The sequence below is a fragment of the Phyllobates terribilis genome, unplaced genomic scaffold, assembly GCF_046119375.1.
Source record: "Phyllobates terribilis strain yellow unplaced genomic scaffold, ASM4611937v1 Scaffold_2__4_contigs__length_985480577, whole genome shotgun sequence".
In the NCBI taxonomy this organism is placed as follows: domain Eukaryota; kingdom Metazoa; phylum Chordata; class Amphibia; order Anura; family Dendrobatidae; genus Phyllobates; species Phyllobates terribilis.
In genome coordinates, this window is record NW_027362762.1 from 74,273,457 (window position 1) to 74,283,591 (window position 10,135).

The following is a 10,135-nucleotide window of genomic DNA, read 5'->3' on the forward strand; positions in this document are numbered from 1 at the left end:
TAAAACCATTGGAAAGCAGGATACCCATACATTGTACTGCACATGGAGCCGTATTTGTCCACCCACTAATGTATCAGATTTTAAGACCACACAATAACTGAAAGCAAATAAATACAATAACTGAAAGCAAATACTTCTACTGTAATACAATAGCTACAGTTCTCACAAGTTGGAAACAGATTGCAGTCAGTGTGTTGTCCTTGATGAGGAAACACAAAGTTGGGAATATATTGTACAATGTACATTTCTGTCTAATCATTCACACTTCTGGTATTCCAATCAATCATCCGAATCACAAGTTTGGTATGTATAGTCATAATTAGTCATGTTAACCTTTTACGCTGACAGAAGTATTAGATCAGAGGTCACAGAGTTTTAAAATAGGATTTAGAAAAATCCCCACATTCACAAGCCAAGCCTGTTTGTCAGAGCAACGATAAAGCATGGGACAAGCCAGTGTAAGGAGCTTAGATGAATACACAAAGCATACTTTTGTAGATGACAATACCTTTATTGTGTATAGTTATGTGATAATATATGCTTGTTTACAGGCAATTCTGGGCTCACATGACGACTCATGTGGCAGAAATGCGACACAACTTACACCCAAAGACCTACTCATATTCTACACGAGTCAGATCTATAAAGGAACCAGCCTGGGCAGTTGAGAAATGTTCAGAAGAAGTCTTATACAAGCCACATCATCTTACTCTTATGATAGGAAGGTGCGAACTGTCCCTTTAATTATACCTCGGCAAATTGGGCATTTCCGGAGAGAAGGCGCACAGTCTTTGCAAACTACTAAATGTCCACATGGGATAAACACAATAGAAACTTCTTGGTCCATACATATCTTACAGGTCCGTTCTTCCTGTAACCTTCTCAACTGCTCTTCCATTGGAAGATCTACAATACAAAAGTTCGATGGGTTAAAAACAAAATAATTTTATGGAATATTACACCCAGTTTGACACATTACATATTGTCCCAGTAGATTAGAGATTATTAAAACACCGTATACAAAACAGGCCCATTTCCCACAGCTACATGTTCTCCCAGAATGCTATTGGTATGTGAGAGCACAACTATATAGTAGAACCAATGGTAAATGCAATGTTGATAATGATTACCATGTCAAGTAGAAATACATGAAGCTCTAGGCTTCAAATTAAAATACTGACAACCATACAGTAGACTAAACATACCTGAATAGCCTTCTGATGTCGGACAGATCAATGACTGTTCAACTAAAATGAAAAAAAAAAAGTCTAAATTTTATATTACCCACAAACGTCAAATGTAAGAAATGTCGTAACTTTGCAAAAGTAGAAAAAAAAAAAAAAAGAAGTATATGTATATTCTATACGAACATGCATTGGAATATGTAAAGAAAAAAAATCCACTTACTGAACAACTCTCTATGTAGACCCGGGTCGTGTTTATTAAGACTCTTTTTGAAAGCTTCAATAGCATTTCGACCTTTTATTAAAACAATTTCAATCAGCTCTTGAGCTTGTAAAGCAATTGGTGTTTTCTGCTTTACGGCATCATATTCAGCAGGTGTAAGGACCTCTGAGGTGACCATATCTTCTACAATTAGAAGGCAATTTGCCATGCGTTGGGACAAAGTAAGTCGACTTTTTCGGATTAACGTGATCTCATCTAAAAAGAAAAATAAAATTGACAAAGTAAAAATTTGTTCTATAACTTTAACAGATTACCAAATCATATCCCATTATACCTAACCATTAAGATGTAAACTTAAAATAGGACCTTTCACCAAATTTTTCGTGTTGAACTGGACGCATCATGTAATAGTGGCTGCAGCATGGAATTTAAAAAAAAAAAAAAAAGTTTAACATTTCACCTCTCAGTTGTGGAGAGATGAAATCAACTTGTAATAACAGCCTGCTCTTCTCTTACTACAGAGTGAGTACAAGCAGCTATGAAGGAGAGACATTAGTGAGATTACTCACACATCACCAGACAGTGTGAGGGAGAAGCAGAGCTATTAGATGGGTTTGTAAAGTGACACAGCTAAAATCAGTTGTGCTGCCCTTCCCCGCACAGGGCCATTATCTGAAAAGTGTTAGTCATCTGCGCTTTCTAATCATGCAGGAGGTTAGGCCAAGAGTACATCTCATACTTGGAGAAACCTCGTCTAAAAGGGGCATGTTCCTTGTTCTGCTTTGTTGCTGCCTGGTTAGGAATATATAGGGAGAAGACATACACGCCCCCAGTGAAAACTATCTGATAACTCATTAGGTCCTAAATACGTTGATTGCGAATATCTCTGCAACAGAGCGGAAAAAATGCTCTGCAGCAGCTTTTACATCCAGTGGTGTCCAGTTCAACATGAAAAATTTGATGAAAAGTCCTCTTTAACACGCCATAACAAAAATGGAGGGGTGGGAGGGTAAAAAGTATAGTTCTGCAATTACCTGATGAACTCTGCTCCATCTGCCTGTCTCGCTCTTCTTCAGTCTGATCTTTTTGAGCACATAACAAGTCATTGACCAGTTCTTCAATCTCCTTGTAATTTTCTCCTGATGTCAATATTTTACTCATTACAGTTTCTTTTACTAGTCTTCGAAGAAATCCCATCTGCAGTACATTTTGGACTACAGGCGTATTCAGATAAACCTCATCGTCCTGGTTGTTTTCATTGCCCAAGCGAATAACTAGGTAAAAACAAAATTAAAATGAGGAAAACAGGCCCATGTAAATTACAGACAAAACTTTATTCCATATATATGGTATAAATATGAGGGAGGCGGGTGGGAAATGTTGTATCTACAGCATATGAATTCAGATGTATGGGCCAGTCTGCATTCTCACTTGGCAATTAACCCTTTGCTGCCCCATGACAAACTATTATATCATAGAGCAGGTGCAGGTATATGGAGCTGAGTCTGCTTCACACAATTCAAATGCTGGCTAAGCTTGTTACAGTCGCCCATCGGCCCCCCATGTGACTTCACCACCCCCACCCCCACCTTGTCTGCCTTGTTGATACTCCTGTGAAGACCACCCTGTGGCTGAAATTCATAGGAGACCATGATTTTTTTCTATATAATACAATACAAGGGTTTGGGAGGGTCATGAAAAGTGCACCTCACTTTGAATTTTTTTTCCAGTTTTTCAGTACGTTATGTGGTAAAGTGAGTAGTGTTAATCAAAACTACATCTTATCCTACAAAAACAAGCCCTCATACAGCTATATAGACTGACACATTTAAAAATGTTTGAAAGGGAAAAAATATGAGCGTGCAAAAAATGAAAATTGGCGGTAACCTCAAGGGGCTAAACCAACTGCTTTGTTCACATAGCAAAGATTTTACAGCACGTAGGAGGCAATAGAAGCTACACAAGAATGGAAAATATGTCACGTATTTGCGTTTGAACAAACTGTTCAGTGGGGCAGAACATCGATTAAAATCAACCAGTCTTTATTGTGAAAAGGTTTTAGGCCTGAGGTAGGAGACTTTTTGCAGAGTAATTAGATTACATACGACTCAATGTATTACCAGATTGGAGTTGTAGCCCTATACTTTAAGTTTTCCAGAATCAGATTAGTAACGACCTATCATTAGGGTAGACCTTTGATATGAATGGTAGAGAGGAAGGGGGGTTGGAATGGATGGAAATTGGCCAACAACTCTCGCCATATCCACTATCTGCTTGTTTCAGGATACAATTTTTTTTTTTTTTTTTATTTGAACCCTAAATAAGAGAACACTTACTTGGTGGATACTGAGCTTCACTGTTTTGCGTGTCTGAAGAGGATAAGAGCTGTAGAAGGGAAAAAAGGGCAAGATTAACATCTACAAACAAGTTTTAGTATAAAAACGAAGAGTATCAAGAAAGCAGATATAGAATTGTAAAAACTATTACTATTTCTATTGTGTTGGCACAGTTCTATGGTGGACCATTACTTATAATATCAATCTGTCACACTCGTGAGTCAAAGTCCCAGTGTTAAACACATTAACATCAGTCTATAATCTGGAATTCATTTTAAAGCTACATAAATGAGTCTCATTTTTGCAGAGATGGAAATGTGCAATGATATAGTAATTTTTTTTTACCTGATCTAGAAGATGCGGATATCGATCCTGAATTTCAGTGACAAAGCTCTGACCTTTTACATGCAGTAAGTATTCACATCTATGGGGGAAGATCGAAAAATGAATAAATAAAAACGAAAACCAATTGTGACAATAAAACAACAATATACACATTTAAAACCAAGCTTTTAGTTTGCCTTAGGATACTGGGAAATATTGCATCGGTTGAAATTCAATTATTGCTAGAATAACTGATTTACGTAGTCATCTTTGAAGGGGTTGTCCAATTGTTTGGAACACTCATATCCTTCATGATATTCCAAAGTTCCTGGTGATCACCACAGTCAAAGGCTTTGCTGTAAATTGAAGCAAAAATAGATCTCTTTGTTGTATTCTTTGGCCTTTTCCATTATCCCGCTAATGTGAGCAATCACATCTCTTGTTCCTCTGCCAGCTCTTTGGCAAAGTAAGGCTGTAACGGTCTTTGTGGAACCGATCGGACTATTGCGCTCATGCCAGCAAAATACTACTGAAGAACCTACAGTCGGTAGCATCTCCTTTCTTCGGAATAGGACTAAACAAAGATCTTGTCCAGTCTTTGAGCCATTTACCAGTTGTCCACATCTGTTGACATAGATGTGTGATGACATCAACTGCCGCTACAGAAGACTTTATTAGCTGTAATATTGTCATATCCAGGTGCTTTGTTGTTTGACAGAAGCTTTAGCTTTCCTTGATCTGTCCTGGCTCAGTTAGTTTGTTTCCGTTGCATCTCTTTGAACATTAGGTATGCCTTTCTCGTCTTGCCCCTCAGATGTTCGCTTTCTATCTTAGTACATATCTTTTGATAATAAAGTTCTTTGTCTGCTTAAATGGCTCTTTAGTCTTTTACTGAAGTTGTCTCCGGCCTGCCTTGCCATTCATCTTTTTCTTCTATGATCTTTGGAGTCTCTTCTGTCAACCATGGCTGAAGTGGTTTCTTCTACCTTTTAAAGTTATTGTCTTACTGACTTCTTCAGTAATAGTCTTAATATATGTAATAATTCCTCAGGCATTCTTTCATTCATGCCAATAGATGGAAATCAGTTGTGCAAATCATTCCCAAAAACTTTAAAAGGTATGTTGGTCAAATCAAAGTTGGAAAACAGCCAGTTGACTAGTCCAGTTGCACAGCATGACTAATCTTTGATATCAAAAGTTCATGATCAGTTTCATAGTCCGCTCCTGGCCTTGTTTTCACAGTAATAGACAACGTCCAGGGTAGCACGATGACTCAGTGGTTAGCACTGCAGCCTTGCAGCGCTGGGGTCCTGGGTTCAAATCCCACCAAGGACAACATATGCAAGGAGTTTGTATGTTCTCCCTGTGCTTGTGTGGGTTTCCTTCCACACTCCAAAGACATACTGATAGGGAATTTAGTTTGTGAGCCCCAATGGGGACAGTGTCGATAATGTATGTAAAGTGCTGTGGAATTAATGGTGCTATATAAGTGAGTAAAATAAATAAATAAATCTTTGGCGAATAAATATGTAGTCAGTCTGATTCTTGTAGGCCCCATTCGGTGATGTCCATGTGTAGAGTCTCCGTTTGCGATTTTGGAAGACCGTGTTCATGATGGACAGTTGATTTTTCATACAAACTTCAATGAATATTCCTTCAGTCCAAAGTTTCCAACAACAGTTCCATATCTGCCGTGGCCGACGTTGGCATTAAAGTCTCCTATGATAATGAGTAAGTCATGTTTTGTGGTTGGTGAGTAGACTTGTATGACTGTCAAATGGATTGGCGCTCCTTGTAGTCGTATCCAGATGACCATCACTGACTGCACTGCACTTCAGGACAGCGATGGCCAATCTTCGGTTGAGAATAAAAGCAACAGTTTCGTCTTTCATTGTCATTGCCAGAATAGTAGACCCAATGTTCGTTAATTCTGAGTAAGTTGAATCATCTTCTGCCCATTTCAGCCTTGCAAATGGCAAATCTGATATCTCTACAGCTTTTGCTTTTCCCTTTCGGCCAAGAGACATCACCACCAAGACGACCTTGTGGCTTTCATCATAGCGCGTAATGAGCATTGATCATATGCCGGTCGACCCTCTGCTCTTCCCTAGTAGCTTGTTGAGTGCCTTTTGACCTAGGGGTATATCTTCCAGCAATATATCGAATTCCTTTAGTTATAAGCTCCATGAAGTTTTCTTGGCATAATACGGAAGTAGATTGCCAGGCCGTTCTTTCTTCTGCGCAGCAATGTGGCACCAGTGAAGCCACCACACCGAATCAGTGTTGTATGTTGTCAATACAATCAGGTTCATCATGCAACGTCCTGCTGTTGACGCTGGGCAGTACATTTAGTCTGGCACCCTAGCTGAAATCTGTCCTCTTGGGGTGTCGAAGCTGCCAAAATATACTGCCAGTGGCATAATGGCGTAGTTTAACATCACTGATGCACACTAGCCCCCCAACAAACCGGTACTACCACATTGTTAGGAGGTGTGTATTATTATTTTTTTTTTTTTTTTTTTGCACAACCTTGATATCAATACACGATCTTTTACTTTAAGTTACATAATACATGTCAGTGTTAAGATCTAAAGGTATTACCTGGGAAACCACTTTGCATGTTCAACCCATGGATCATCTCCAGACTCCCAGCATCTCAGACCACCATCACAACAAAAGCATTTCACATCATCATTACGCCCTACAAGAAAACAAAGATTTATTAAGTTTAAGGAAACAAAGTTATACATAATACCCATTGTAATTAAAGACTATGCATTGCTAAAAAAAAGTAATCTTTGTAAACAGGCTTAAGAGGTGGTGTCCATTATTGGACAACCCCTGCTTAATCACTTTAGGACTCCAAAGAAGAACTAAAATTTATAGTCACCTCTTGCAGTGGAACCAACTCAACGATGTCAGCATGGTTAATTCTACGGGGGCTAGCAACACTTATTGCGTGACCACTGCAGTCAGTCAGCAGCTGATCGGCTGCAGCTCATCAACATTCCATCAGAGAGGACGTCTTCGCTGATTAAATATAAAGGCTGTAGCGGTCACGTGACACAATGTCATGTGACCCACCAACATTGCTGGGTCAGCACCACTGTGGGAGAAGAGTCTAAATTGCTTTTATTTTCTAAGGGGTCTGGAAATTATTAATTAAGGGTTGTCCAGTAGTGGTTATAAGCCTTATTATTATAAAAAGGTCCTACCAGTTCCTATGCAGAACTATGTGTTTCCATGGCAACAGACGACAAACCCTGTGATAGATGAAAGGGAAGTACGACTGCAGTCTATCTATTACTGCAAGCTAACAACCTACATTGACTACTCAAGCAAGTAGGGAACAGATGCATGAGCATGATCATACAAGGATTGTAAGCCTGTAACTATGGAGCCACAAAGAACAGCAATAATAAATATTATTATTAAGGGCTATAGACACAAAAAAGTGGGATGTTTTTAAAGGGGTTGTCCGCTACTTGGACAAACACTTCTCGATTTAAATGTTTGGCTCCGATAAAAAGCTTATATTCACCTCCCGTGCTGGCGCCGTTCCCGTGGTGTCAGCACTCACTCTCGCCGGAGCTCGCGTGAGGTTGTTGCGACATGCAACGTCGGCGCCAAATCAGCACTGCCGTCAATGTCCCAGCCTTCGGACAAATTGAACATGAAGAGGAAGTCCGGGCTGCGGATGCTCTCTGACTTCCTCTTCATGTTCAATTCGACAGGAATCATGGCCAGTGACGCCAGCGCTGATTGGGCGCCGGGGTCACAACAACAGCACGAGAGCCCCCGGGAGAGTGAGTGCTGACACCGCGGGAACGACGCTAGCATGGGAGGTGAATATAAGCTTTTTTTTTTATTTTATCAGGGCCAAGTGTGGGAGATGACAAGGAGTCATCCAAGTAGTGGACAACTAATTTAATCATGACAAACATCGTTGCACCAGAATACGTTTCATCACTTCACAATACGTACCGACATAATAAAAGCCAGCTTCTGCCAGTTTTTTCGGTGTCACTGGGATCCTGGGAGGCCAGTTTAGAAATGTTTTAAGTCTTGACGAGGTGGTCTGCATGCTGACATTGGAAACACTGCACCTTAAGGAAGGTCTTACACTGTTGTTCACAAATTGACAATTTGGAAAATGTCTACGGTGCTCAGACATGGCATTATCTTTAGGTTCCCAATTACTTAATTTTCCATCACAGGCGAAACAAGCCACTTTATCTCCGGGGCCAACGTAGTAAAACCCGGCTTTAGCAAGTTCAGAAGGAGCAAGAAAACTTAGAGACCAGTTTGTAAAAGTGCCCAGCCTAGCTTCCTCTGTGTACATAAACGAGGCACCGTTATCACTCCTTTCGTGAGACCGGTCTTCAACTGCTCTTGATGAAACGGATAGAATAGGAACACTAGCAAAGGATCCGCTGAAGAATCCAGTCTCTTCTTCACAAGAGGCAGAATGCGTCTGATTACTTATAGAAGGAGGGGAAAAGGCAGAATTTATAGAGGCTCCGAGATTCAAAGAAGATACGTTCTGGATAAAACTGCAACTTGGATAGAGCATTTTATGCTTTTCAATTGCATTATCACCTTTCTTCCAGTTATCAAGCATCAGGCCGCAGTTGAAGCATTTCACCTTGTCGTCAGTGCCGATGTAATAAAAACCTGCTTTGGCAAGGCTGCGTTCAGATACTGGTGTATTTATTGGAAATTTGGAGAAAGTAGAAATTCGGTACAGTTCACATGACAGCTCCATGGTTATGGCATTCATGCTTGGTGTAGATTTCAGCAGATTCGCCAAAAATGGGCTACTGTTCAAATCCTGCATATTGTTGAGGGGGGAAAAAAGTGGGGAAGTCCCTCTGGGAGGTAGCCTTGTGCTTAGGCATATACACACAAAAAAAAAAACCCAAAAAAATGAGTGTCAGATTAACAGTATGAAAACGTAGAGGCTATTTCTATAATAGTCAGCTGTTGGAATTAAAGGATAATGAAGCCGCTCTCTTTATATTTCAGGTTCACCTACAACAGATCACTGACCATGTGCTGGGACGAGCTCACCTTCGAAACACAAAGTCCACTCTAGCGTAACATTAGAAAATCTTTCTCATCACTGCAGATAGTGATGCAGGTCATTCTTATAAACTAAAACATGACAGGCATGCATGTAAAAGCATCTATGATAAAAAATTATCAGCTAAATAAGATAGGGAAAAAAAACAATTTAAGGTGGAAAATAATGTACCAATTTTTCAAAATCAGAGATCTTAAAAATTAAAAAAGCCATAGCTATTACAACGCCATCCATTAATTATTCTACCTCCCCAGTTGGACTCAGGGGTGCATGGTTTGGGGTTTTTGAATGTACTTTTGTATTGTATGGCTAAAACCTTAGCAAAAATTTATTGGCGTTGGGGAAAAAAACAAACAAAAAACAACGCTTCTACCTCCCAGAGTATGACTTCCCCTCTTTATGTTTAGGCCTTTAGCCTTGCATATCTGTCCTGAACACACTGTAAGAAAAATGATGAAGCTGATTCATTGAAGGTTTTCTACAAGTCTTTAAAACCTGCAAGAGAAAAACATTTAAAAAGTCTTTTGGATTACAGTTTTCCTTTCACCAACAACTATTAATGAACATGACAGACTGTGATCCCTTAAAACCCCAGTCAAAGCCCTCTCAAACCAAATCAGATCTCTTGAACTGCACTGAGGAAGGGGTAACACCCCGAAACACGTCTCTGGAAATAAGAGACTCTGGTTTAATCTTTTATCCTAAGTTATGTGGAAAGGCTCATTAAAGTGTTGATACTCACTTTTAGGCCACATTCACATGTTCAGTATTTGTAAGCCAAAACTAAGAGTGGCTGAAAAAGGCAGAAGTGGTGCTCATGTTACTATTATACTTTTCATCTGATTGTTCCACTTGTGGTTTTGGCTTACAAATATTAATGCAACATACTGACCAAAAACTGAACGTGTCTTTAGGGTTATCAATTCCAGTAGGTGGCACGGGATTTCTAGTCCTCTTCCTCTGAGGAGGCAATATGCATATTTAA

The 10,135-nt window shown here is 39.7% G+C and overlaps 1 protein-coding gene across 4 annotated transcripts in view; it reads right to left on the reverse strand.

Annotated features, from left to right (window-relative positions):
• Nucleotides 1–490: 490 nt before the first annotated feature.
• BIRC2 (baculoviral IAP repeat containing 2) overlaps nt 491–10,135 on the reverse strand; it is a 15,269-nt gene continuing 5,624 nt past the window's right edge. For 3 of the 4 annotated variants that reach the window (XM_073662126.1, XM_073662124.1, XM_073662127.1), the window contains 8 exons: nt 8,052–9,645; nt 6,669–6,768; nt 4,089–4,167; nt 3,744–3,792; nt 2,442–2,681; nt 1,408–1,662; nt 1,206–1,247; nt 491–906 (listed from right to left, as the gene is read on the reverse strand). In XM_073662126.1, the coding sequence (XP_073518227.1) occupies nt 713–906; nt 1,206–1,247; nt 1,408–1,662; nt 2,442–2,681; nt 3,744–3,792; nt 4,089–4,167; nt 6,669–6,768; nt 8,052–8,904 (1,812 nt within the window). In that variant the 5' untranslated portion in view covers nt 8,905–9,645 and the 3' untranslated portion in view covers nt 491–712. The remainder of the gene's footprint in view (nt 907–1,205; nt 1,248–1,407; nt 1,663–2,441; nt 2,682–3,743; nt 3,793–4,088; nt 4,168–6,668; nt 6,769–8,051; nt 9,646–10,135) is intronic. The other variant, XM_073662128.1, reaches the window with a different exon arrangement.